Source organism: Hippocampus bargibanti, linkage group LG06 (assembly GCF_051943395.1).
Source record: "Hippocampus bargibanti isolate YZ-2025 linkage group LG06, ASM5194339v1, whole genome shotgun sequence".
In the NCBI taxonomy this organism is placed as follows: Eukaryota; Metazoa; Chordata; class Actinopteri; order Syngnathiformes; family Syngnathidae; genus Hippocampus; species Hippocampus bargibanti.
Window position 1 is genome coordinate 11,907,501 of NC_142739.1, and position 22,952 is coordinate 11,930,452.

At 42.8% G+C, this 22,952-nt stretch overlaps 2 protein-coding genes across 5 annotated transcripts; both read left to right on the plus strand.

Moving 5' to 3' along the window:
- The first annotated feature begins 1,048 nt into the window (after positions 1 to 1,048).
- LOC148896496 (urokinase plasminogen activator surface receptor-like) lies at positions 1,049 to 4,806 on the plus strand. Its single transcript, XM_088998348.1, has 5 exons — positions 1,049 to 1,212; positions 1,296 to 1,415; positions 1,680 to 1,826; positions 3,247 to 3,357; positions 3,434 to 4,806. The coding sequence occupies exons 1-5, from the start codon at positions 1,167 to 1,169 to the stop codon at positions 3,628 to 3,630; spliced, it is 621 nt and encodes a 206-aa protein (XP_088854474.1). The 5' UTR covers positions 1,049 to 1,166; the 3' UTR covers positions 3,631 to 4,806.
- Positions 4,807 to 8,254: 3,448 nt separating this feature from the next.
- LOC148896497 (sialic acid-binding Ig-like lectin 14) lies at positions 8,255 to 22,319 on the plus strand. 4 transcript variants are annotated; one of them, XM_088998310.1, is made up of 10 exons: positions 8,255 to 8,486; positions 8,565 to 8,927; positions 14,818 to 15,105; positions 17,922 to 18,173; positions 18,342 to 18,602; positions 18,692 to 18,776; positions 19,880 to 19,957; positions 20,050 to 20,119; positions 20,193 to 20,269; positions 20,357 to 22,319. In XM_088998310.1, the coding sequence occupies exons 1-9, from the start codon at positions 8,438 to 8,440 to the stop codon at positions 20,241 to 20,243; spliced, it is 1,497 nt and encodes a 498-aa protein (XP_088854436.1). In that variant the 5' UTR covers positions 8,255 to 8,437; the 3' UTR covers positions 20,244 to 20,269; positions 20,357 to 22,319. The 4 variants fall into 4 exon arrangements, with proteins under 4 accessions (XP_088854436.1, XP_088854435.1, XP_088854437.1 ...); XM_088998309.1 differs by having other exon boundaries at positions 20,193 to 22,319; XM_088998311.1 differs by having other exon boundaries at positions 18,414 to 18,602; positions 20,193 to 22,319.
- The last annotated feature ends 633 nt before the right edge of the window (positions 22,320 to 22,952 follow it).

Consider the following 22,952-nt stretch of genomic DNA (forward strand, 5'->3'; position numbering starts at 1 on the left):
GGCACCTCGACTGCAATGTAGCGTCCCAGAAAAGAGGCAGAAATATGGAGCTTGGTCGCCCTCTTCTGGCTCTTTTTGGTGCAACATGACGTTTTCAGACCAAATAAGTACAGCAAAATGCATTGACGTGATGGAAGGACTGCTTGATGTGTCCTTTTTTTTCGGTCAGGGGCGTTCCTTTAGTGACGTCACCAACTCAAAAACAAGACTTCCTGAATATTCAGCGCGAGTCTTAAAACGTAAAATATAGCTATATGCGGTGGAGTCTTATTAAAATACGCTCAGTAGAAGTCATTTGAAGCCATTTTACAAATTATGGACACAACTTGTCCGGAGACGTCGGTTGTCCTATAGGCTACTGCAGAGGTGAAGTTGGCAATCCTGGTCATTTAATTTTTTTGCCACGGGCCACATTATAGTTACGGTTTCCTCTTGGGGAGCCGTTACGAATTTGGGTAAGCCATTAGAATGTTTCATCCCCTTCACACCCCTTTCAACAGTTGCCAAAATGGAACTGTATAGTGCCACTTAGCAGTTTTTTTGACGACGATACTAGTGCAGCGTGTTCTACCGGAAACAAATTCCTTGTGTGTTCTACATACTTGGCAATAAAGATGATTCTGATTCTGATTCTGATTCTGACATATTACATATAGAGCGCACAACACATTAATGAATAATTAGTTTTCAAATCTGAAGTAAAAAGTTATGACTTTTTTTTACGTGGGACAATTATAAATGTTGGTTCGGACTTTTGCAAGCATCAAGTTTGTTTTGATGCTTTGATGATTTTATGTGGCAGGCCAGATTTGGCCCCCGGAGCCTTAACTTTGATACCTGTGTTATATACCAACCTTTACTAGGAAGAGCAACAACACTTACAGTCTGCCATTGTGTGAGAAAATGCACATTTAATATGAGGTTGTGGACATCTTGAGTGACTGAATCAATTACTGTATTTTCAACGGGTCAGTTAAAAAACACAGAGATTTTAAAAAAACAACAAGTTACAAATGATTGTGTGGCAATGCGTGTGGATTCTTTTTTTCAGGTGAATAGGAGGATGGATGGGAGTGGTCTCGTGATAAAACACTCCTTCTGGAAGAAGCTGATCACAAACGGGATAACAAAGCCAATGAAAAGTCACTTGTTGGCCATCACGCACAATGCATCACCTACTGCTCCTCCTTGCGCTTTTACTCCTTCCTAAAGGTAAATTGCGTGTATGTCTGTCTGTGTTAAATTTAAGAGATTACTTGAAACAATGACAATTTGGGATTTCTTTTGTCTCTCAGCCTCTACACTCAAGTGTTATGAGTGTGCAGCAGGAAGCTCAGCCACCTGCATCGACACAACAAAAGACTGCCCCCCTCTGGCGACTCATTGTAGCGCACTCAGAATCGTCATGCATTCAGGTAATGAATGTTCGGACCACCGAGCATGTGAGTTGAGAAATGGTGCGCCATCAAGGCCTTCTCGGCTGACCCAAACATTATCAAACGCCCTGGGATATATTTACAACCTAAATTCACGTATTTTTTCTCGTGATACTGAAATAATTTATTCCCAACTGACCATTAAGTTCCTAATATCTCTATTGGCTGCACTGCTTCCATGATGTGTATGTTGTCTTGCTCACTTGGTTTGCGATGGAACCGCCTGTGCACCTTTTTTTGTAGGTGAGTCGTTGATTGCAAACATCAACGGGAAAAGCTGCAGCTTCTATGAACAGTGTACACAAGCCTCCGTCAATTTTGGAAAAACCAGGACCGTACTCACCAACGAGTGTTGCACTACCGACTTGTGCAACAGTCTTCCTGCACCTGGTAACACTTCACTTCACTTTTGTAAAATGCAGCATAAGTTGGATACCTTGTGTTGTTTCAGTGAAAAGGCAAATAAAAATTGAGTGGAAAGCTATTTTTCACAATTTTGCAATTCTGAATAAACTGTAGGGTCTGGAAACTCGGGGGAGAGTCCAAAGCGTCCTCGGTTTGGGGACCAAATTTTGATGAGGTGGTGTTGTGGTTATGTATTTATCTTTTATCTAGTATAGCGCAACATTGCGGCTAGGTTTGAATATAATATCTATACACGTAATACAATACAATTTCAAATTGTTGTCTCTCCCCGCCAACTAGTGAGCACCAGGAGAGAAGAAAAATCCTGGAAACCTCCCTGCTTTAAAATGTACTTTTAATTGTCTGAAGCCCATTGAGTTATCTTGTGGATGAAAAGTGCAAAGTAAATCAATCTGTCACGCTTTGACTCGTTTGACAACAGCAACTTGTGTCAAAATTACTGAAATGCTGAAGAGTTGCTGGCCAGTGTCATATTTTCCTGAAAAAAGCAGGGTGGACTGGAGCCTATTACAGGGTGACCCAAAAAGATTCATACCCATGAAAATTTTAATTGTGGCTTTGATTAAAATGCGATTTATTTGAAATTACAACCACACATTATTCAGTTTATGGAAGACCATTCTCCACAGTTTCGGCCATTTCTGTCAATTTTTTGTCAATTCATGGCTTTCTCAAGATGTGTTCCAAATGTCCACCATTTTGTTGCAAGCAAACCTGTACTCATTTGACAAAGTTCTTTGTCAGACGAGTTTTTACACTCTCCTCTTTCGGGAGAAAACATTGCTGCAGTGAGGGACTCAGTAGGACGCATCTTTTTGGGTCACCCTCCGAAAGAGAAGTGTGTAAAAGTGATTGACAACTTTGTATCGCTGTATCACGGGCCCGCGGGCCAGATGTAATACATATTAGAAATCATCTTGAAGGCTAAATATAAATGTAGTGCGGACAAAAATTGGCCCGGGGACCTGAGTTTGACATGTCTGCATTAGAATATTTGCCTGTAATCCCCTCTGCATATTACAATATAGAGCGCACAACGAATTAACAAAATACTAGTTTTCAAATATGACCTCAAAAATAATGACTGTTATTGTGGTTTTCATGAGACAATTTAAAATGTTGGTTCGAACTTTAGCAAGCATCGTGAAATTTCACAAGTTTGAATTTATTTCGTGGGCCGAATAAAATGATGTGGCGGGATAGATTTGGCCCCCGGGCCTTGACTTTGACACCTATGGTTTAAAGTCCTACTTTTCCGAGCTCATCCACTCCTGCACTTCAGGGGTTGATGGAATTGAACCCAAGTTACTTGGATTGAAGTCAGACGTGTAAACCACATACCCAACAGTGCCACACAGTACAACTGGCTGATTTTATTTTACAGACTACAGCAAGACCAGGCCCAATGGTCGAAAATGCTTCACTTGCAATTGGCTACAGTGCACTCATACTGTGGAATGTCAAGGCAATGAGTACCACTGCATCTCCACAACAGGTAACCGCCCTGTAAAGGTGCCATTCTCTCTACAAACAATACACATGGATGCCCACAAGATTACTTCTTTTCTCAGTGGAGATCATGGGCCAAAAGACAACTATGAAGGGCTGTGCTTCCAGGCAGATGTGCACCAATACGGGACAACTGGAACGGCTTGTTGGAACTCGAATCAGTTGCTGTGAAGGCGACTACTGCAACGGGGGGAGTGGAGCAAGAGCTGGCTTCCTTCTCTTGGGAACGCCACTGCTATATCTCATTGTTTGGCCTTAACAAGTCAATCTACTCAGAGAAGGGCTTGTCGTCTTTAAACTGTTCAACGGTCTTTGCTTCCATTCTGCAGCTCAGTTTCAAGGTGTTTCAGATCCCCAGACGGTTGTTTGCCATGAGGTCATTGAACTTCCAGTTAACAATATAACTCACTGTGAAAATTATAACACTGAATGTAACACAACTCTGCTCGGATTTAGACATTTTCATGTCGGGGTGTCCTCAGTGTTGGGTAAGATCATTTCTTCAGTTCAGCTTTGTAGCAATAAAATATTTTCAAAAAATGTGACTGCTCTACTGACTATCATGAGATACTTTTTGTGCAGCAACAGCAGAACTGAGATAACAGAGAATTTAAGCCCAAAGTGTCAAAATGACTTTACTGACTGACTTTTGCTCTTGACAACTGTATTACAAAGTATTAGTAAAACCAAACTCATGAGAAAAGGTCAAGGGTATATCCATGCATCCATTTTCCTGATTGCATTATCCTCATTATGGTTACGTGGGTGCTGGAGCCTATCACACTCGTATTTGGGCACGAGGCCGGGGAGACCCTGATTTGGCTGCCAACCAATTGCAGAGCACACAGAGACAAAGAACCATCCATGCTCACACTTGCACCAAGGGACAATTTTTGAGTCTTCAATCAGCTGGCCAAGCATGTTTTTGGAATGTGGGAGCAAACCGGAGGACCCGGAGAAAACCAATGCGTGCCTGGGGAAAACATGCAAACTCCACACAGGGAGGCCGTACCAGGTCTTGAACTCACAACCTCTGCACTGTAAAGTCAGTGTGCTAACTATTCAACTATCGAGTCGCGCGTCAATTGTATAATCATGTAAAAATAAAAACCTTGACCCTGTGATGCCTTTGCTGGGGGCCTGTGCGGTATCACCCAAGAAAAATAGAGGGGACATTTTTTTTTCTATTTTGCAATGCATGACAAGCCAACCACTGGCATTTATACGAAGAGTTTTTGTCCCCTTATGGAGTTGTCCTCTTTAGAAGGGCCAAATGCGGCCAGTGGTCAATATTTATCCGGCCCGCAGCCCCTGTAATAAAATGAATAACCGTTATTGATTTTATGACGGGGGCTGTGTTATTAATGTCTGGCCCGCAAATTTCACTGATTGATGTCGCCTGCTGATCATGTGATACCCGGAAATTGTAAAGCCTTTTTAATGTGCAGAATAAAATGTTTGTTGAGTTCCCAGACCAATGATTGACACGGCTGCGCATCATTATTCTCTCGTGAGTATACCATTTTGGTTACTGTTAAAACGCTAGGACTGCTGCCAGAATGACTAGCGCAACAGGTTATGGGCCCAGTACCACAGGCCAAAAATCGTTTAGACTTTTGTTCGATGGCGATGAGAAAAACTAGGAGCTCTGGGAGCTCTGGTACCTGGCGCACAATGACTTGCAAGGCCTCAGAGATGTTATTTTGGGCGTCCCGAACATTGAGGAAGACAGCGAAGAAGCTCTCGCCGAAGACAAGGCTAAGAATGGAGAGGCATATGCGGAATTGGTGCAATGTCTGGACAATAAGAGCCTATCGCTGGTCATGAGGGACGCAAAACGTGACGGGAGAAGAGCACTGGAGATTCTCCGTGAGCGTTATGCTGGAAAGGTCAAACCATGGGGTGGTGAGTTTGTATTGTGAACTTTCCTCACTCCGAAAGGCAGCTATGAGACAGTCACTGACTATGTTATCTGAACAGAGAATGTATTCACCTCGTTAGGAAGAGCAGAAGAGCACATTAGCTTCAGGTAGCCATGGAGCTAAAAGGGCTTCCTGACTCTTACAAACCGTTCGTTGTGCACGTTACCCAAACTAATGACAGAATGACTTTCGGCGAGTTCAAAACTAAGCTACGAAGTTTTGAGAATACCGGAAAGTATGGAAAAGGTGAACAGAGTGCCAACGAAGAGAATGTAATGAAAACCAGCGGGACTACAAGACCGCATGGGAGAGGGCGAGGAAGGAAAATGGACCTGGCTGATATCGAGTACGACACCTGCGGTAAAAGAGGGCACATGTCCAGGACATGTCCTCGCACTTCCCAGCCGAGAAGAGAGGAAAGAAGGTGGGACACGCCACATCAAGGCCCACGCGGTCGAGGACGAGGCCGCAACGTCATGAAGGGAGCTGCTGACGAGATCGAGTCAGAGCACACATCCTTCTTCTTAAATCTAAATGACCATCCGACAAGTGGAAACAAGAAAAGCTTTATGGTCGACAGTGGTGCCACAGCACATATGGTCAACGACGCTACGAAGTTCAAAACAGTTGACAAGAGCTTCAAACCCGAGGACCACATCATTGAACTCGCAGACGGAACCAAGGTGAGCGGAATGGCAAAGATGAGAGGAGAGGCTGAGGTCTACTTGCTGGACAGCGAGGGATGACGCGTGAAGACGAGACTCAAGCAAGCGCTCTACATCCCAGCATTTCCGCAGAACTCTTCTCCGTCAAAGCAGCAACAGCGAGTGGAGCAGAGGTCCGCTTCAAAGACGGTGATGACTGGTTAGTCCATAGGGATGGGACAAAATTCAAAATGGAGGTGTATGGTAGAATGTATTACCTAAACACAATAGAAGAGAAAAATGTTGATGAAGCGTATGGTTGTTGTGATATCCAAACTTGGCACAAAATACTGGGTCATTGTAACTTCGAAGATGTTGTTAAATTAGAAAAAGTGGTTAAAGGAATGTCTATTAGAGGGAAACACGAGCCGAATCAAAGCTGTTAAATATGCACACAGGGCAAGCTGACACAGAGCGGGAACAAACATGCAGATGCTAAAGCTGCAACTGTGCTACAGCTAGTGCACACAGACCTGCGCGGTCCGCTTGCACTGACATATAGAAATGACCACAGGTACTCAATTGCATTCACTGATGACCACAGTGGGATGATTTTTTACATATTTTATTAAGGCAAAGGCTGACACGACAAAGGCTACAGAAAAATTCATAGCCGATGTAGTCCCATATGGAAAAATAAAATGAATCCGATCCGACAACGGCAAGAGTTTCAATCTTGACTAAGAAAGAATGGGATAAGGCATGAGACGAGTGCACCCTACTCGCCTCATCAAAACGGTACTGCCGAGAGAGGTTGGAGAACACTATTTGATATGTCTAGATGCATGCTGTTGGAAAGTTACCTTCCCAAGCGACATATGCTGTACAAACGGCCACTCAAATTTGCAACAGATGCTACAGTAAGCGGCTACAGCAGACACCTTACCAGGCTTTTACAGGAAAGGCAAATATTTGGATGTATATTTGTATATATATATATATATATATATATATATATATATATATATATATATATATATATATATATATATATATATATATATGCACCTTTCAAAACTCTCAAGGACACTTTACAGTCACAGGATAATTTTTTTCTGCTTTGCATACAAAGCAAAGTTTACAGTGGAGATGATGTTTACACTTTTAAGTTGATCGTGTTTACCTCTTCCCAATTGAGCTGTGTTCGTGAATATTTATCACACAGAGTCATTGTGATCAACCTATATTGTTCCTGCCATGATTAATCCTAAATCCCCTCAATCAGATGCCATTCATAACCGACACACTTTAAAATGAGGAGGGGAAACAACTTTGGGTTCAGTGTTGGAACATTAAGGCCAGTGAGTAAAGAAAGACCCCTTCTGGTAATCCAACTTCTTTTAACATGTAATTACTAAACCTTTCCATTTCGTCTCTTCAAATCAAGAACCTTTCCTGTGATGGGTAACCTGGCATCCTTCAGCTTCATCGACCCAAATCCGAGGAGACTCTCTTGCGGACGGACCAAAGAAGAGAAGTGTCAGGAATTGAGCGGGAAATGGGGCCTCATGGAGAATTCAGCACAAAAATCACAAACCGGAGTTCACCTTTGTTTGTATAGTACTGTACAGTAATGACCGTACTGATATTTGTTTCAGTATATTGTTATGATAAACATCAACATTTGCTTTGAGGCAGAATAACTCCGGAGCAAGATCTTCCTGTTTATGTGGCATGTGAGAAGCGGAAATCCTGTCATGATGACACCTGTAATCACAGGTACTGCGCCTCTGTTTGAAAATTTGACAGACAATGTTTACATTGTTTGGTCTGGTTTTGCATAGATCTGTATAATGTGTTTTTTCATGCTTTGGACTGTACACTTCTAATAGATAAAAGTATCTTCTTCTTCTTCTTCTTTTCCTTTCGGCTTTTCGTTCAAGAGGTCGCCACAGCGAATCAGTGACCTCCATCTTCAGAGGTATGAAATAAACAGAATAATCATTCAGAACTTGTTCGGTGGGCTTTTTGACAACGGTGGTTTCATGAAATGAATAATATTGTCCAAAAAGCAAGCATAAAAATACAAAAGGGGAAGCTCTGGTGACTTAAATAAAGATGTTCCGTTTGCAATGGTGGAAATGATCCCATCAGCATTTCCTCAGGCATTTAAAAAGATGCACTTTGGCAATAAGGAAGAATAAAATGGACAGAATGAGCTGTATCGTTCTTTGAATTAGTTTATGATATAAAGGATGAGGTAAATACAGATTTTGGCTGACAGTCATATATATTATGCAACTATGTACAAAATAGCTATTACACGAAAATGAAAGGTCCTGATTCAGCTATCTGAAGTGTTGTCTTTGTCTTCACACATGCTTGGACGCCTTGCAAGCGAAATATCGTCCGCCCTGTCACACTAGTGGGAGGTTGTACTTTTGTCACAGACTGGAAACCCTCACGGATTTTCTTTGTAGTCACTTCGCAGGAGGACAAAATGAATACTGTGAATAGTTTGATATTATTTTTGTTCTTTTTCTCTGAAGGTATGGCATCACCTCTTTATTTAAATATTTCCCTTCAGCAGAAAATAATCACATTGGCATGTTGTATTCTGTTTGCAGTCATCTGTGTTAAGGCCTCATCTTGGACCATTGAGTTACCATCTTCAGTGAAAGGACTCCTCGGGTCTTGTGTGGTGATTCCCTGCTCATTTAATTATCCCGATCCACAGATGACCATCAATAAAATCACAGGGATTTGGTTGGAGGCAGCCAATCACCTCATCTATCACCCCAATGACTCGAAGATAAAGCAGCTGTATCAAGGTCGAACTGAGCTGGTGGGAAACGTAAGACAGAAGAACTGCTCACTAAAGATTGACCCACTTCGACAAAGCGACCAAGGGCCTTTCCATTTCAGGGTTGAAATGAAAGACTTTGAAAAATTCTCTTACCTACACAAGACCGTCTCCCTCCAAATTGTACGTAAGTATAAATCTTTAATTTGTGGCAGCCTTATACAAGTTAATTGTGTGGATGTACTCCTGAACAATACTGCTGATTTATTTTTGGCTCTTGAGAACAATCAGCTTTTACACATTGTAATGCAAAGTGCAGTTGGACCTCCAATTTCGAAATGGATTGTCACCGTAGTGAAATTGGGAGTTCAGAATCATTCACTCATTCGTTTTTGTTTTAATTTAACACGATGGCAGCAAAATAATCAAAATGGAGAGGATAATACAGTGATCCCCCACTACTTCACGTATCGTGGTTTCAGTGCATCGCAGATTTTGTTTCAGGGAAAAATCAACATTCAGAATTAAAAAAAAATGCCGAATGACTCAGAGGTTTTATACATGGCTGTTAGTTCCTAGTGGTGACGTCACCCAATGACAGCAAAATATATCATGGTGTAGAGCAGGGGTTGGGAACCTATGGCTCGCGAGCCATATATGGCTCTTTTAATGATTGCATCTGGCTCGCAGATAAAACTAAATACTTATTCTGTTCGCTGTTCATTTCCTGTTTGGGCTGCAGTTGCCCGAAAAGGCAATTTTGATTGGACAATACTGACCTAGGTGCCATTAATGTCGAAACAGGTAAACGCCCCCTTTCAAATAAGCCTGACAAGTAAAAAGATGACGAGTATTGTACATTACAGGTTGAATGGACCGAAGGATTCGCCTTTGGGGAGAGAACAGGTTCTCCTGTGATTCCAATTTCAAATGAAACAATACCATTGATGAAACAGTCGAATGTCAGTGGCACTTTCAAGAGCCCCATGCTACGTTCGCATTAATTTACAGTATTTCTGCGAGAGACAGCAGAAAGCAAGCGTGCAAGTTAATGAGCCGTGTGCAGGCTAGCTAGCAGTACCTTCGCGTATGGACCCAGCAAGTTGACTTTCATTCCAATCGTTTGGCTGCATCGGAAAACCATTCATGTTCATGGTGAGTACTATCACAGTTATTTTAAATAATACATTCTGACATTTGTATATAAATATATATATATATATATATATATATATATATATATATATATATATATATATATATATATATATATATATATATATATATATATATATATATATAAATCCTCGTCTCACCCCTCATGGGTGGTGTCTGTCCCCCATTTTAGCTCGGGTCCAGGAAGCTTGAGGGTTCTGCGCAGTAACCGTGCTGTTCCCAGCACTGCGCTTTTCTGGACCGAGATATCCGATGTTGTTCCCGGGATCTGTTGCAACCACTCGTCGGGTTTGGGGGTCACTGTCCCGAGTGCTCCGACCACCACAGGCACGACTGTCACCTTTACCTTCCAGGCTCTCTCCAGCTCCTCTCTGAGCCCTTGGTATTTCTCGATTTTCTCATGTTCCTTCTTTCTGATGTTTCCATCACTCGGGACCGCTACATCCACGACAACAGCTTTCTTTTCCCCTTTATCTATGACCACGATATCTGGTTGGTTGGCCATTACCATCTTGTCGGTCTGTATCTGTAAGTCCCACAGGATCTTTGCTCGGTCATTCTCCACCACCTTGGGAGGTGTTTCCCATTTTGACCTTGGGGTTTCCAGTCCATACTTCGCACACATGTTTCGGTAGACTATGCCAGCCACCTGGTTATGGCGCTCCATGTAGGCTTTCCCTGCCAGCATCTTACACCCTGCAGTTATGTGTTGGATTGTCTCAGGTGCCTCTTTGCACAACCTACACCTTGGGTCTTGTCTGGTGTGGTATATCCCTGCCTCTATGGCTCTGGTGTTCAGGGCCTGCTCTTGGGCAGCCAGGATGAGTGCCTCTGTGCTGTCCTTTAGGCCAGCCCTCTCTAGCCACTGATAGGACTTATTGAGATCAGCCACTTCTGCTATGGTTCGGTGGCATATCCCGTGTAGGGGCTTTTCCTCCCATGATTGTCCCTCTTCCATCACCTCATCCTCTGTTCCCCATTGTCGGAGACATTCTCTGAGTACATCATCCGTTGGAGCCTTCTCTTTGATGTATTCATGGAGCTAGGATGTTTCATCCTGGACAGTGGCTCTCACACTCACTAGTCCACGGCCTCCTTCCTTACGGCTTGTGTACAGTCTCAGGGTGCTGGACTTGGGATGGAACCCTCCGTGCATGGTGAGGAGTTTTCGGGTCTTAACATCCGTGGTCTGAATCTCTTCCTTTGGCCACCTTATTATTCCTGCAGGGTATCTGATCACTGGCAGGGAATAGCTGTTTATTTCCCGAGTCTTGTTCTTGCCATTGAGCTGGCTTCTGATGACTTGCCTCACTCGCTGGAGGTATTTGGTCGTCGCCGCTTTCCTTGTTGCTAGTTCGAGGTTGCCATTGGCCTGTGGTATACCGAGGTACTTGTAGCTGTTTTCAATGTCTGCTATCGTTCCTTCAGGGAGTAAGACCCCTTCAGTGTGGACTACCTTGCCCCTCTTAGTCACCATCCGACTACATTTCTCCAGCCCGAATGACAGTCCGATGTCACTGCTGTAGATCCTGGTTGTGTGGATCAGGGAGTCTATGTCCCTTTCGCTCTTAGCATACAGCTTTATGTCATCCATGTAGAGGAGGTGACTGATTGTAGCTCCATTTCTGAGGCGGTATCCATAGCCTGTCTTGGCGATTATCTGGCTGAGGGGGTTCAGTCCTATGCAGAACAGCAGTGGGGACAGTGCATCACCTTGATATATGCCACATTTGATGGACACTTGCGTTAGTGGCTTGCCATTGGCTTCAAGTGTGGTTTTCCACATCCTCATCGAGTTTGCAACGAAGGCTCTCAGGGTCCTGTTGACCTTATACAACTCCATGCATTCAGTGATCATGTGTGTGGCATTGAGTCATATGCTTTCTTCTAATCAATCCAGGCTGTGCACAGGTTGGTATGTCGGGACCTGCAGTCTTGAGCGTGTTCTGTCAACCAGCAGCTGATGTTTGGCACCTCTAGTATCTCTACTAATGCCTTTCTGTGCTTTGCTCATGTATTGATCCATGTGTCCACTTATCTTAGCCGCAATGATGCCTGACATGAGTTTCCGTGTTGTGGAGAGACAGGTTATTGACCGATAGTTGGAAGGAACTGCACCCTTTGAGGAATCCTTCATGATCAGGATTGTTCGGTTAGCCATCCTGGGTGAGTCTCATCCATCAGCAACTGGTTCATTTGTGCTGCGAGGCGCTCGTGGAGAGCTGTGAGTTTCTTTAGCCAGTAAGTGTGGACCATATCCGGGTCTGGTGCTGTCCAGTTTTTCATACCTGAGACTCTTCCTTGTATATCTGCCGCTGTGATGGTAACTGGGTTCTGTTCAGGGAGGTTTCTGTGCTCCTCTTTCAGAGTCACCAGCCATTGTGCACTGCTGTTATGTGCGACTTCCTTCTCCCATATGCCTTTCCAGTATCTTTCAGTTTCCAGCCTTGGAGGGTCTGCTCTGCTGTTAGAACCCTGCCACTGAGCGTACACTTTCGCAGGTTGTGTTGCGAACAGCCTGTTTATTTTCGTGTACCTCTTTAGGCGACTGGACAAGGCCTGGAGCCTTTGTTTGGCAGTTTCGAGTGCTTCAGGTATGGTTATATGCATGTACCTCTTGGGTATTGGCCTTTTATTCACACCTCTCTGGATCTCCGTCAATTGACTCACATCTTTCCGAGCCGCCTTGATCTTGGCCTCCAACCGTCTTTTCCATGGTGGGTAATGAATCTCGTGGCTCTCATGGTTGCTCTTGTAGCCGAGCATCTCTAGGATCACTGATGCTGAGGTGTATATCAGCTCATTGGTTTCCGTGATCGTTCCGGTCGGGATCGTTCTCAGTGCTGCATTCACAGTTTCCATGAGACTTTCAGGTGGTACTTCACATAGCCGTTGTAATCGGTTTCTTAGTTGCCCAGTTTTCATTCTTGCCATGATCTTATCTCTCGGGTCAGTTGCTGCCTCGTTCAGCATTTCATTCATTGGGGCTGGCTTCCCAATCTCATTATTCATTGGGGCTTGCCTCTCGGGTCAGTTGCTGCCTCGCTCAGCATTTCATTCATTGGTGCTGGCTTCCCAATCTCATTATTCATTGGGGCTTGCCTCCCAATCTCTGGTTGAACCCCTTCCTGTGATGTGGCAGCCTGGGGCCCTTCACCTCGGAATTTGTGTTGTACCGCATCAATCTCAAGTTGTGATAGCAATTGCCGTTTGTGGATATTGGAACACTGAGCTACTAGTTGTATCGTGGTCAACTGTGACTGTGGGTTTCGAAGTAACCATTCAGCCCCCATTCTCCGCATGTAACCCCTCTGGCTAGGGTTGCTTGAGTAGTAGCATTCCAACAGAGCAGTAGCCCATTTTTCATCAGGGTGCTCTGGTTCCCCAGCACCTGACGCAGACCTTGTTTGGCCGGGCGACGTCTGAGCCGGCATGTCATTCCATTTATTGTCTCTCATCATTTTTATGAGGTAGGCATTAGCGTGAAGGGTCTTACACAAGGACCCACACTGGATGATGTTTTTGTGCTCATTTTCTCTGCCACAAGTGGGATTCGAACCCTCGTCTCCCATATGCCAAACTGATGCCTTATCAACTGAGATATCCAGCCGCTTATACAAATATATATATATATATATATATATATATATATATATATATATATATATATATATATATATATATATATATATATATATGTGTGTGTGTGTGTGTGTGTGTGTGTGTGTGTGTGTGTGTGTGTGTGTGTGTGTGTGTGTATATGTGTGTGTGTGTGCGCGTGCATGTGGCTCTCACAGAAAAACATTTCAAAAATTTTGCTTTTACGGCTCTCCAAGTCAAAAAGGCTGCCGACGCCTGGTTTATAGCCATGTAGATTGGCTGTGCATCTTCTCAGCCCCGCCCAGCATCCCCCTCTGTCTAATCACGTGGGTTATTAATATATAACTCGGCCTCCCACACTCCAAAAACATGCATGGCAGGCAGATTGACCACTCCAAATTGTCCCTAGGTGTGAGTGTGAGAGTGAGTGTTGAACGTCTTTGTGTGCCCTGCGATTGGCTGGCAACCAATTCAGGGTGTCCCCCGCCTTGTGCCCGAAGACAGCTGAGATAGGCTCCAGCATCCCCCGCGACCCTAATGAGGAATAAGCGGTACGGAAAATGAGATGAGATGAGATGACACTTCACGGATTTTCATCTATCACAGGTGGTCTTGGTCCCCATTGACCGCGAAAAACGAGGGATTTCTGTAATGCGATGACGCTGTGCATATAACACATTCATGAGCCAGTGTTTCATCATCTGCTGTTTTCAGGAATTAGATTATTCAACACAAACCGACTATTTTCACATGAAGGAGATCAATAATACAACCTAGCATACTTTTGTCACTCGTATTAAACTGACTTGCACTCTTTGGCATTCGACTCAGCATGATACCGACTTGATCTTGGTTTTACTCCCTAGTGCTTTTTACTATCTCTGTCACTGCTTTATTTTCTGTATCTGATAGCTATTAAGCCCTTTGTTACTGCTTCAGCTGTTGTTAAAACGCTATCTAAATCAATATGTATTGTATTAAACAATAACCCAAATAGAACTGTATGGTGTCTCCATTTTTCTCCATTTTTAATGATACTAATGCAGCGTGTTCTACCGGAGACAAATTCCTTGTGTGTTCTACATACTTGGCAATAAAGATGATTCTGATTCCGATTCTGATTGTATTGTATTCTAAACAATAAATCCGCACAATTTAATTTGACCTCACACAAAGCTAGACAAATAAGTTGACGACCACTTTACACAAACACTAATTGAACCACTGACACGTTTCATGCTGTCAATAAATTGCAATTCTTCAACTCATTAATATAGCACAACATTTTTCTGTATTCTCAGGTAGATTAAGTCCTGTCAATTTAACTGTGACGGAAGACATGGCACAACCAATTGTGATTGCTTCCTGCTCTGTCACTCACTCCTGCCCGGTCTCTCCTCCTGTCATCCTTTGGAGTCATTCTGGACATCAACATTATCAGACGCAACCCTTGGAAAACGGCAACTGGGAAGCCACATCCACACTGACCTTCCATCCCTCCCACGCTGAGAACAATCCACATTTGCAGTGTCACGTCACATTCAAGGGGGGGCAAAAACAGGAAGCATCCAAGATCATAAATGTGAAATGTAAGTAGAAGGTGGCCTCAACTACACTTACCTCTTTAATACCAACATTATCATGTCACAATTATAGAAATAATCATCATCATAATTATAATATCGAAATATATAAACGTTTTTCAAATATAAGTCACACCACATTATACTGTGCTATGGTGGAGGCTGGTGTAACGCACAACTTCTACGGCGGAGGGGGGCCGGGGCTGCTGATAGTTGTGAGACAGGTTATGGCTTAATGACTTAAGATAAAAGGCGCACCGGCGTATAAGGTGCAGGGTCGTCTTTTGAAGAACACGAGAGCTTTTGGGTGCGCCTTATCAGTGTTTGAAATAGTGTCTGCCCGGGGCATACAACTTTTACGTCGGGCGTACAACTTTCAAAACATCTCAGCCCGGATGGCCAACAACTTCTTCAAGAAAAAAAAAACATTTTTTTTCAAATCAAACGTTTGTTCTATACAATAAAGCAAAAGCCACAATCAAAACACTACAAACCATGCGGACTCCTCTTTCTCAGCAGCTTTCAAAACTCTGTAAGTTTTGTACACTTAGTAGTACACTTTTCACTGAGGGTGTGGTGCGAAACACGAAACAGGCTGTTTCGGACTACACCCTGACTGAAAAGTGTACTTGACAGTTTTGAAAGTCGCTTAGAAAGAGGAGTCCGCGTTGCTTTGAGCAGAACACATAACGCAAACTTTGCGTACCCTGATGACATACGACAACTGGAGCAAAATCTTCAGCAGGGGTTTTTTACCATGAATTAGGCAAGGGAGCATTTATGGTAGGTACTTCCTTAATTTAAAATATACTCTTTATACTTCCCAACAATGTTTTTTGGGGCGATTAAATGTATTTTTGTGTTTTAAGTTGTGAAAAATGGGGCAGGCAACTTTATGGCCGGGCCGGTCACTTTTCAGAGTTGTCTGCCCGGGTGTCCATTAACATTTTGTCATGAGTTTCAGACACTGGCCTGATACACCACAAAATACGGTGTGTAAATGTGTTACTTCCAGGTAGAGTGAATGCTGGCGCGAATGGCTGCCGCTGCTCACCCGCACAATAAAAATCCTGTGACTGTAAAGTGTCCTTGAGATTTTTGAAAGGCGCTTAGAAATTAAATGTATTATTATTCTTATTAGGACGGCGGAAAAAATCATTGGCACCGCCCTGCCCACTCTCGAGGACTTGCACACTGCAAGAATCCGAACAAGGGCGCGGAAAATCCTACTGGACCCTCCGCACCCTGCCCACCACCTTTTCCAGCTACTCCCCTCAGGCAGGCGCTACCGATCCATGCGCACCAAATCCAGCAGACATTTAAACAGCTTCTTCCCCCAAGCCATTAACTCTTTGAACTCTTCAACAGTAGCCAAAATGGAACTGTATAGTGCCACTTAGCAGTTTTTTTTTGACGACGATACTAGTGCAGCGTGTTCTACCGGAAACAAATTCCTTGTGTGTTCTACATACTTGGCAATAAAGATGATTCTGATTCTGATTCTGATTATCATCATAATTATAATCATAATAATCACAATAATGATTCTAATAACAATAATAATACATGCCAAAGAGTACACGTTTTGAGGCAGTTTTTAACTAATTCACTGCCATTCCCCAATTTATTCGGAAATTCAAAATATGACATGGAGCGCCTTTCTTGAATTTGTTCGGGTTTTGGTCTTTCTTGCTGGGGGTGCCGATAAAGCGCTGGTTAGACCTTTGGCAATATCTTTTCTCTTCTACATGTGGGGCAGCATTTGCCTTTTGTACAGCCGCTCATATTACTCCAGACCCACATTACTTAGGAATTAACCCTTTTTTGATGAAAGAAGGGAGTCTAAGGTTTCTTATACTGCATTGAATGTTTATGTAGTCCTAAAACTCCATATTCTGTGGGTCCAGCAATTTGAGTGAAAATGACAAAAACCCTGGCACTGGAGTGGACATATTTTTGCACATGACTGACAGTGAATAAGTTAATTGGAGGTTCCTGATGGAAACAGTTTAAACATGAACTGCTGAGTGCTTTGGAAAATATGGTTCAGAAATGAACACATGCGTTTGGTGCAGATGTGTCAGTGTAAACTTCCAAATAATAACACACTTTGTAGTAGTTGGTTTTTCCCCTCCCTGTGAGTGACCGGGCCCATCCCACTGTTTCAGTGGCAAGCCGTGCATTTCACGCCTAGGCCTTCAGTAGTGCTACATCTGAATCAACCCAACCCTTATTAACCATTTTATGACCAAACAATCTTTACTGCAGCTCCAGCTGTGACAGCAACTCATATAAAAAGTGTGGTGTGATTTACTACAAGTCCACTAGAGGGTACCGTTAGCCAGGACATAAGGCCTACGAGAATGCCTCACTGTCCCCAACTTGAAATCTGATTACTTAAAAGCAACAGTTTTATCGACATGCAAATTTCCCCATTGTGGGACGAATAAAGGTTTTCTGATTCTGATTCTGACACTTATTTTATGCTCCATGGCCTTTAGAACAGACTGTGAAGGCATCTAGCTAAATTTCTGGCCTTGGTAACAAATAATGGCTGGAATTTAATTGGTTAATTGGCTAAATGCTTAAATACGAAAACACACATCTGGAAGCAGCACAACAGACCAAAAGCAACGAAAGAAGCTGAAAGACAATTTAGAATTATTTTATAAGAATTCATGGACATTAGATTTTGTCCAACATCAGTCTGTGATTCAGAAATTTGCATGCCCCGATGGTCCACCACTGCTCTGTTTTCATTTCTAAATGTGTGTACACAATTCTACACACTCTGCTGCAGCCTTTTGTGTGTTTATCAACAGATGCCCCTGTAAACATAGACGTCGTTTTTGACGTAAACGTGAAGGAGGGCGAGGCCGTGCACCTAAAGTGCAGCTGCGACGCCAACCCTCCCGCCAGCAGCTACGAGTGGCATAACGAAGACGGCGCCAAGCTACACAAAGGAAGTGTCTTCGTCCTGGCAAATGTCTCCAGACACACAAGGCCTCTGTACTGCACGGCGATCAATGCCTTGGGAAGAGCAACATCATCACCCGTGCAGCTTGATGTGACATGTAAGTCAACTATCAAATCATTTTTGTGGTGGTTCGATTTAACAGATGTTTTTTTATAATATCAGACTGGATCAGTTTAAATTGCTATTGGCTAAAATTTAAACACAACAAACAAATGAACTATATGTAAAAAGTTACACTTTGACTTCCTTGACGTTTTTTCAATAGATGCCCCCGTGATTGAGAGCATCTCATCCTGCTCCTCCGAGGGGGAGATTGTAAAGTGTGTGTGCATTGCAGACTCCAGACCCCCCAGCAACGTCTACTTCTCACTCCCTGACACAGTCCTTCCAAAGGCTGAAATACAACGACATGATTCCATGACCATCGGCACTCTGCGCGCTTTTCTTCCAGATTCTGAGTTGGTCTACTGCGTGGCCAACAACACCATGGGCAGCAGCAGCGCAGCCATCACTTTACCTGTTCATAGTATGGAAGAAAGTATTTCAATTGATTGAATTACCAGTTTGGATGACATGATTTCAGATTTTGATCCACCCTGTTTTGTTTTAATACAGGTAAGACACTGTATCTTTATATTATTATTGCAGCAGGAGCTGTTGTGATGTTGGGGATTCTCTTAGTAGTGGTGATGAAAAAATGGTAAGAGACCGTACAACTAGAGAGGAATCTCCACAATTGAACACTCAAAAAGTCGGGACAAAAATGGAAAAATTCAACTTATTATCATCCAGCATGCTACGTGCGTCCAACAAGAATTCCAAAACATTTCCGTTTTTGGCAGAGTGAAAAATCGTTACATTTTTCATTGATTATCAGCTCGTTGCTTGTCTTGTTGCATATCATGCTAGGAATCTGAAATTGACTTACAGAATTACGAATCTGTGCTTTCATTTACACATTAACAAGTCAGGCTGTATATCCGGTATGTATACCTATTATCAAAGAACTTTCGATTTCAAAACCATTTAACCTTTGATAGACATTTATAATATTCAATAACGTATAGTATTTCAAAAGGAAGGGTTAAATTCGTTCATTAAATCACGAGGAACAGCCAATTTCAGATCTAATTTATGTGGTCCCGTGTGCGCCCCCTAGTGGACGCGATTAAGAATGACTGTTCCTATACTTTAAAAATTCCAAATCGGTCAACTATTCCAGACGGACCTCTCTGTGGTCTGATTCTAGCACGCGATGCCATACATATGACACCCTTGTGCTTGAGCAGTAGCATAAATGAAATATTAAACATACCTACTTATTTGCAGTTCATTCAACGCCTTAAGCACTATTTACTGTGACGACGTGGTGTCTGTTACATATTTTTAAAATTGCTCTCAACACAGGCTGCGAATACTTACTCGTATTTTTTTTATAATAGTATGTTGTTAAATTAATTTCATGAATGCATATGGTTGGTCGACTGGTCCACAGTTGTGTACATGTGTGCTGCAAATTATAATCATTTAATGTGCTGAAAACGTCGCTGTCAATAATGGTTGCGCACCAACCGTTTTCATTTGTTTGCTAATTTGTTTGTTTGTTTGTTTGTTTTTATAACCTTGCTGGGACTGTAATGTGTCCTTGAGAGTTTTGAAAGGCGCTATAAAATGTATTTATTATTATTATTATTATTATTATTATTATTATTATTATTATTATTATTATTATTATTATTAGGTTTTTATTAACACCAGGAAGACTCTCTGATATGACATACTGTACTGTTGTTTTGCCACCAGGGGTAGATCGAGTGGCGTGACTGCCTCAGAGCATCCACGAAAACCGGTCGAGTCCCTTCAAAATGTCAAAGCAGCAAGGTTCAAATGTGTTCATGTTACGTATAAAAAATCCACCCGAATTTCAAATTCGAAGTGTGTCATGTTCTCTGGTTTTTTTGCCCTCCTTCAAGGAAAAACATAAAGGCTGGCAAGGATCAAAGTAGCATGTATGATGATCATACCTATGGCAACACCAATGAGGTTTGTTGACACTTTTGGTGAGTTATTTCGTTCCACGTCTGCTCAGAGGGAATTGACCTTATTTTTCTTACAGGCTGAGTGGACTATCGAGTGTGAACCTGTTTACGCCAATGTGCAAAATTGATCTGAAGGACTGAAAGCAGCCACAATGTTTGTGTTGTTGTATTGATCATTTGTATCTTAGTACCCTTTAATATTTTAAGTGTAGGTAATTTTTGTGTGTTTGTGTATTAACAGTGTCTGAAACTCATGACAAAAAGTTACCGGACACCAGGGCTGACAACTCTGAAAAGTTGCCTGCCCATCAATGTTCCCTCTAATTTTTCATGTGTCTGAGCAGACACACAAGCACCCTGGGCACACTGAGGACCACTGTGAGAAACATCAGATGTGTACTAGTGATGTGTCGTTCGCAAACGAGCCGGTTCTTAGAGACGGATCTCTGAAGTGAACGAAGAGAGCCGTTTCCTAACAAGGAGCCAGGGAGCCGACTTTTTTTGTCCTCTATTCCCCGCCCCCAGTCTTCGGTTAAAGCCGCACGTGATTGGTCGATATCCGTGGTAGAGGAGAGAGGGGAGAATTACAGACACTCGCAGTTGGGAGAAGGAGGAGGGGGAGGGGGGTTAGGGTAGACAGGTGGACAAATGTTATCACATTATGTTATTATTATTCAATTATGACATTTTTTACTAGTTGGTATGATAGCATTATTAATATGAAAAGCAAATTTGTGACAGCTGATTGGATTGGATTGGATTTGCCTTTATTAGTCTCGCAGTGGAGAAATTTACATTTCACAGCAGCAAAGTTATGAAAGAAATGAAAGTAGAAAAGCAAAACACAGGAGCTGCTGGAAAGGAAACCAGAGTAACCACAGGGAAAGTGAAAGTGAAAGTTCGTGGATGCTCTATGTATATAAATCAACCCATATACATAAAATTATTTGATATAGTGTATTTTTTACATGAGTAATTTGTTTTTCACGTAATTTTACATGATTTTTGGTAGTTAATTAATTAAAGGGGAAAAAAACAAACAAACTGAGGAGCCGCATCTTTTTAGTGAGCCGAGCCAAAAGAACCGGCTCTCTGAAAAGAGCTGAAATTCCCATCACTATATAACAAATGCTCCCTTGTTAAGTTTGTCCCTTGCTGCTGATTTTGCTCCAGTTGTCGTTTGTCCATACACTTCCCGGCAGTTTGCACAGTGCAATATTTGTGTTGCGACGTCTGCTGCAAACCACGCAAACTCCTCTTTCCACTATGCTCTCAATGTACGTTTATGTTTTGTCGCGTCATAAATTTTGTTAGCTTCTTTTGAGTCCCTCTTCTGGCTTGATTCCTAACCACTTATCCATTTTCTTGTGCTCTCTTTGCGTCTATACTTTTTGAAAATGATATGCAAATGCACGACCGGATAACGCTCAGGAAAGTCCTGGCGCGAAGTTATTCGATGCAGGCTTCTGATTGGCTGCCGAGTATGTCAATTGCCAAACGAACCGAAATTAAAAATTTCCAAACGAACCAAAATTTCAAACCGAACGAATATTTGGAAATCGGAATAAAGCAAACGTTTGAAAATCTTTTTTATTTATGTATTTTTTTTCCTGAAAAAAGTTGTCGGCCACCCGGGCAGAGAGGTTCTGGAAGTTGTACGCCCGGCGTAAAAGTTACACGCCTCGGGCATCCGCGCAGACGTTATTTCAAACACTGGTATTAAGTATACGAACCGTCTAAATCAGTGGTCGCCAACTGCGGCCCCCGAAAGAATATTTTGTGGCCCGCCTTGATATGAAAGATTAATGTGAGTGCGGCCCGCATGATTGAACATGAGTGAAACTTGTGTGTGGAGCTGAACAAACCACAGTGGGGTAAAAGGCTCTGAAGGGTGTTACATCGGTCAGGCTGTCCAGTGCTTCGCTCACTCATTCATTCATTCCTCCAGTCAGGTGGGTGGAGGAGAAGCCGTGAAGCCGCCAACTTCCCTCAGCTCCTACAGTCCACCACTGCTCTCAGCTCAGAAATGAAGAAGGCGCTGTGATTTATGATCCGGCCTGTGCCGTGTCAGTAGCCATGTCCACTCTGGCCGACCGCGCTCAGAGAGCTGCTGTGTGTTTGTTCTTACTTATTATAGGCACGTCGCGAGTGAAACTGAAACTTAACAGTAAGTGCGTTTACTTGAGAAATTCGGATAATTGTCGTTATCCGATACGATTCGAGAAAAAGAACTGTTAGCTATCCGGATCTTTCTGCCATGTTTTTAATAATCTGATGTTTAATAACATCATAGATTGAAAGTGTGCATGTGCCACAGCCCCGCGAACTGAAAGTTTCAGTTTCACTCGAGACTCACACAGAGTGGAATCACATATTACAGAGCCCCAAAGATGTCTTTTTCTAAGCCTGCGGTGAAGAGAAAGGTCGGTGATGAGCACAGACATTTTCAAGAAAAGTGGGGAGTGCAATATTTCTTTGTTGAGCACAGGGGCACCCCGACGTGTCTTATCTGTACTGAAAAAGTCGTGGTGCACAAGGAATACAATTTGAAACATTATTCTACAACTCGACATGCTGAGGAGTATAAAAAATACCAGGGAAATGAGAGAGCCAACCTGGTTGCCAATCTTAAAACACGTCTACTGAGGCAACAAGATTACTTCAAGAAAGCAACCAAAGAGAATTTAGCAGCAGTCGAAGCTAGCTACGTCGTCAATGAGATGATTACTAAAGCGGGAAAGCCATTCGCAGAAGGTGAATTTGTCAAAAACTGCATATTACAGGCCAGTGACGTGCAGTCAGTGGAGGCAGGTGCCTCACCTGTAATCATCATGGAA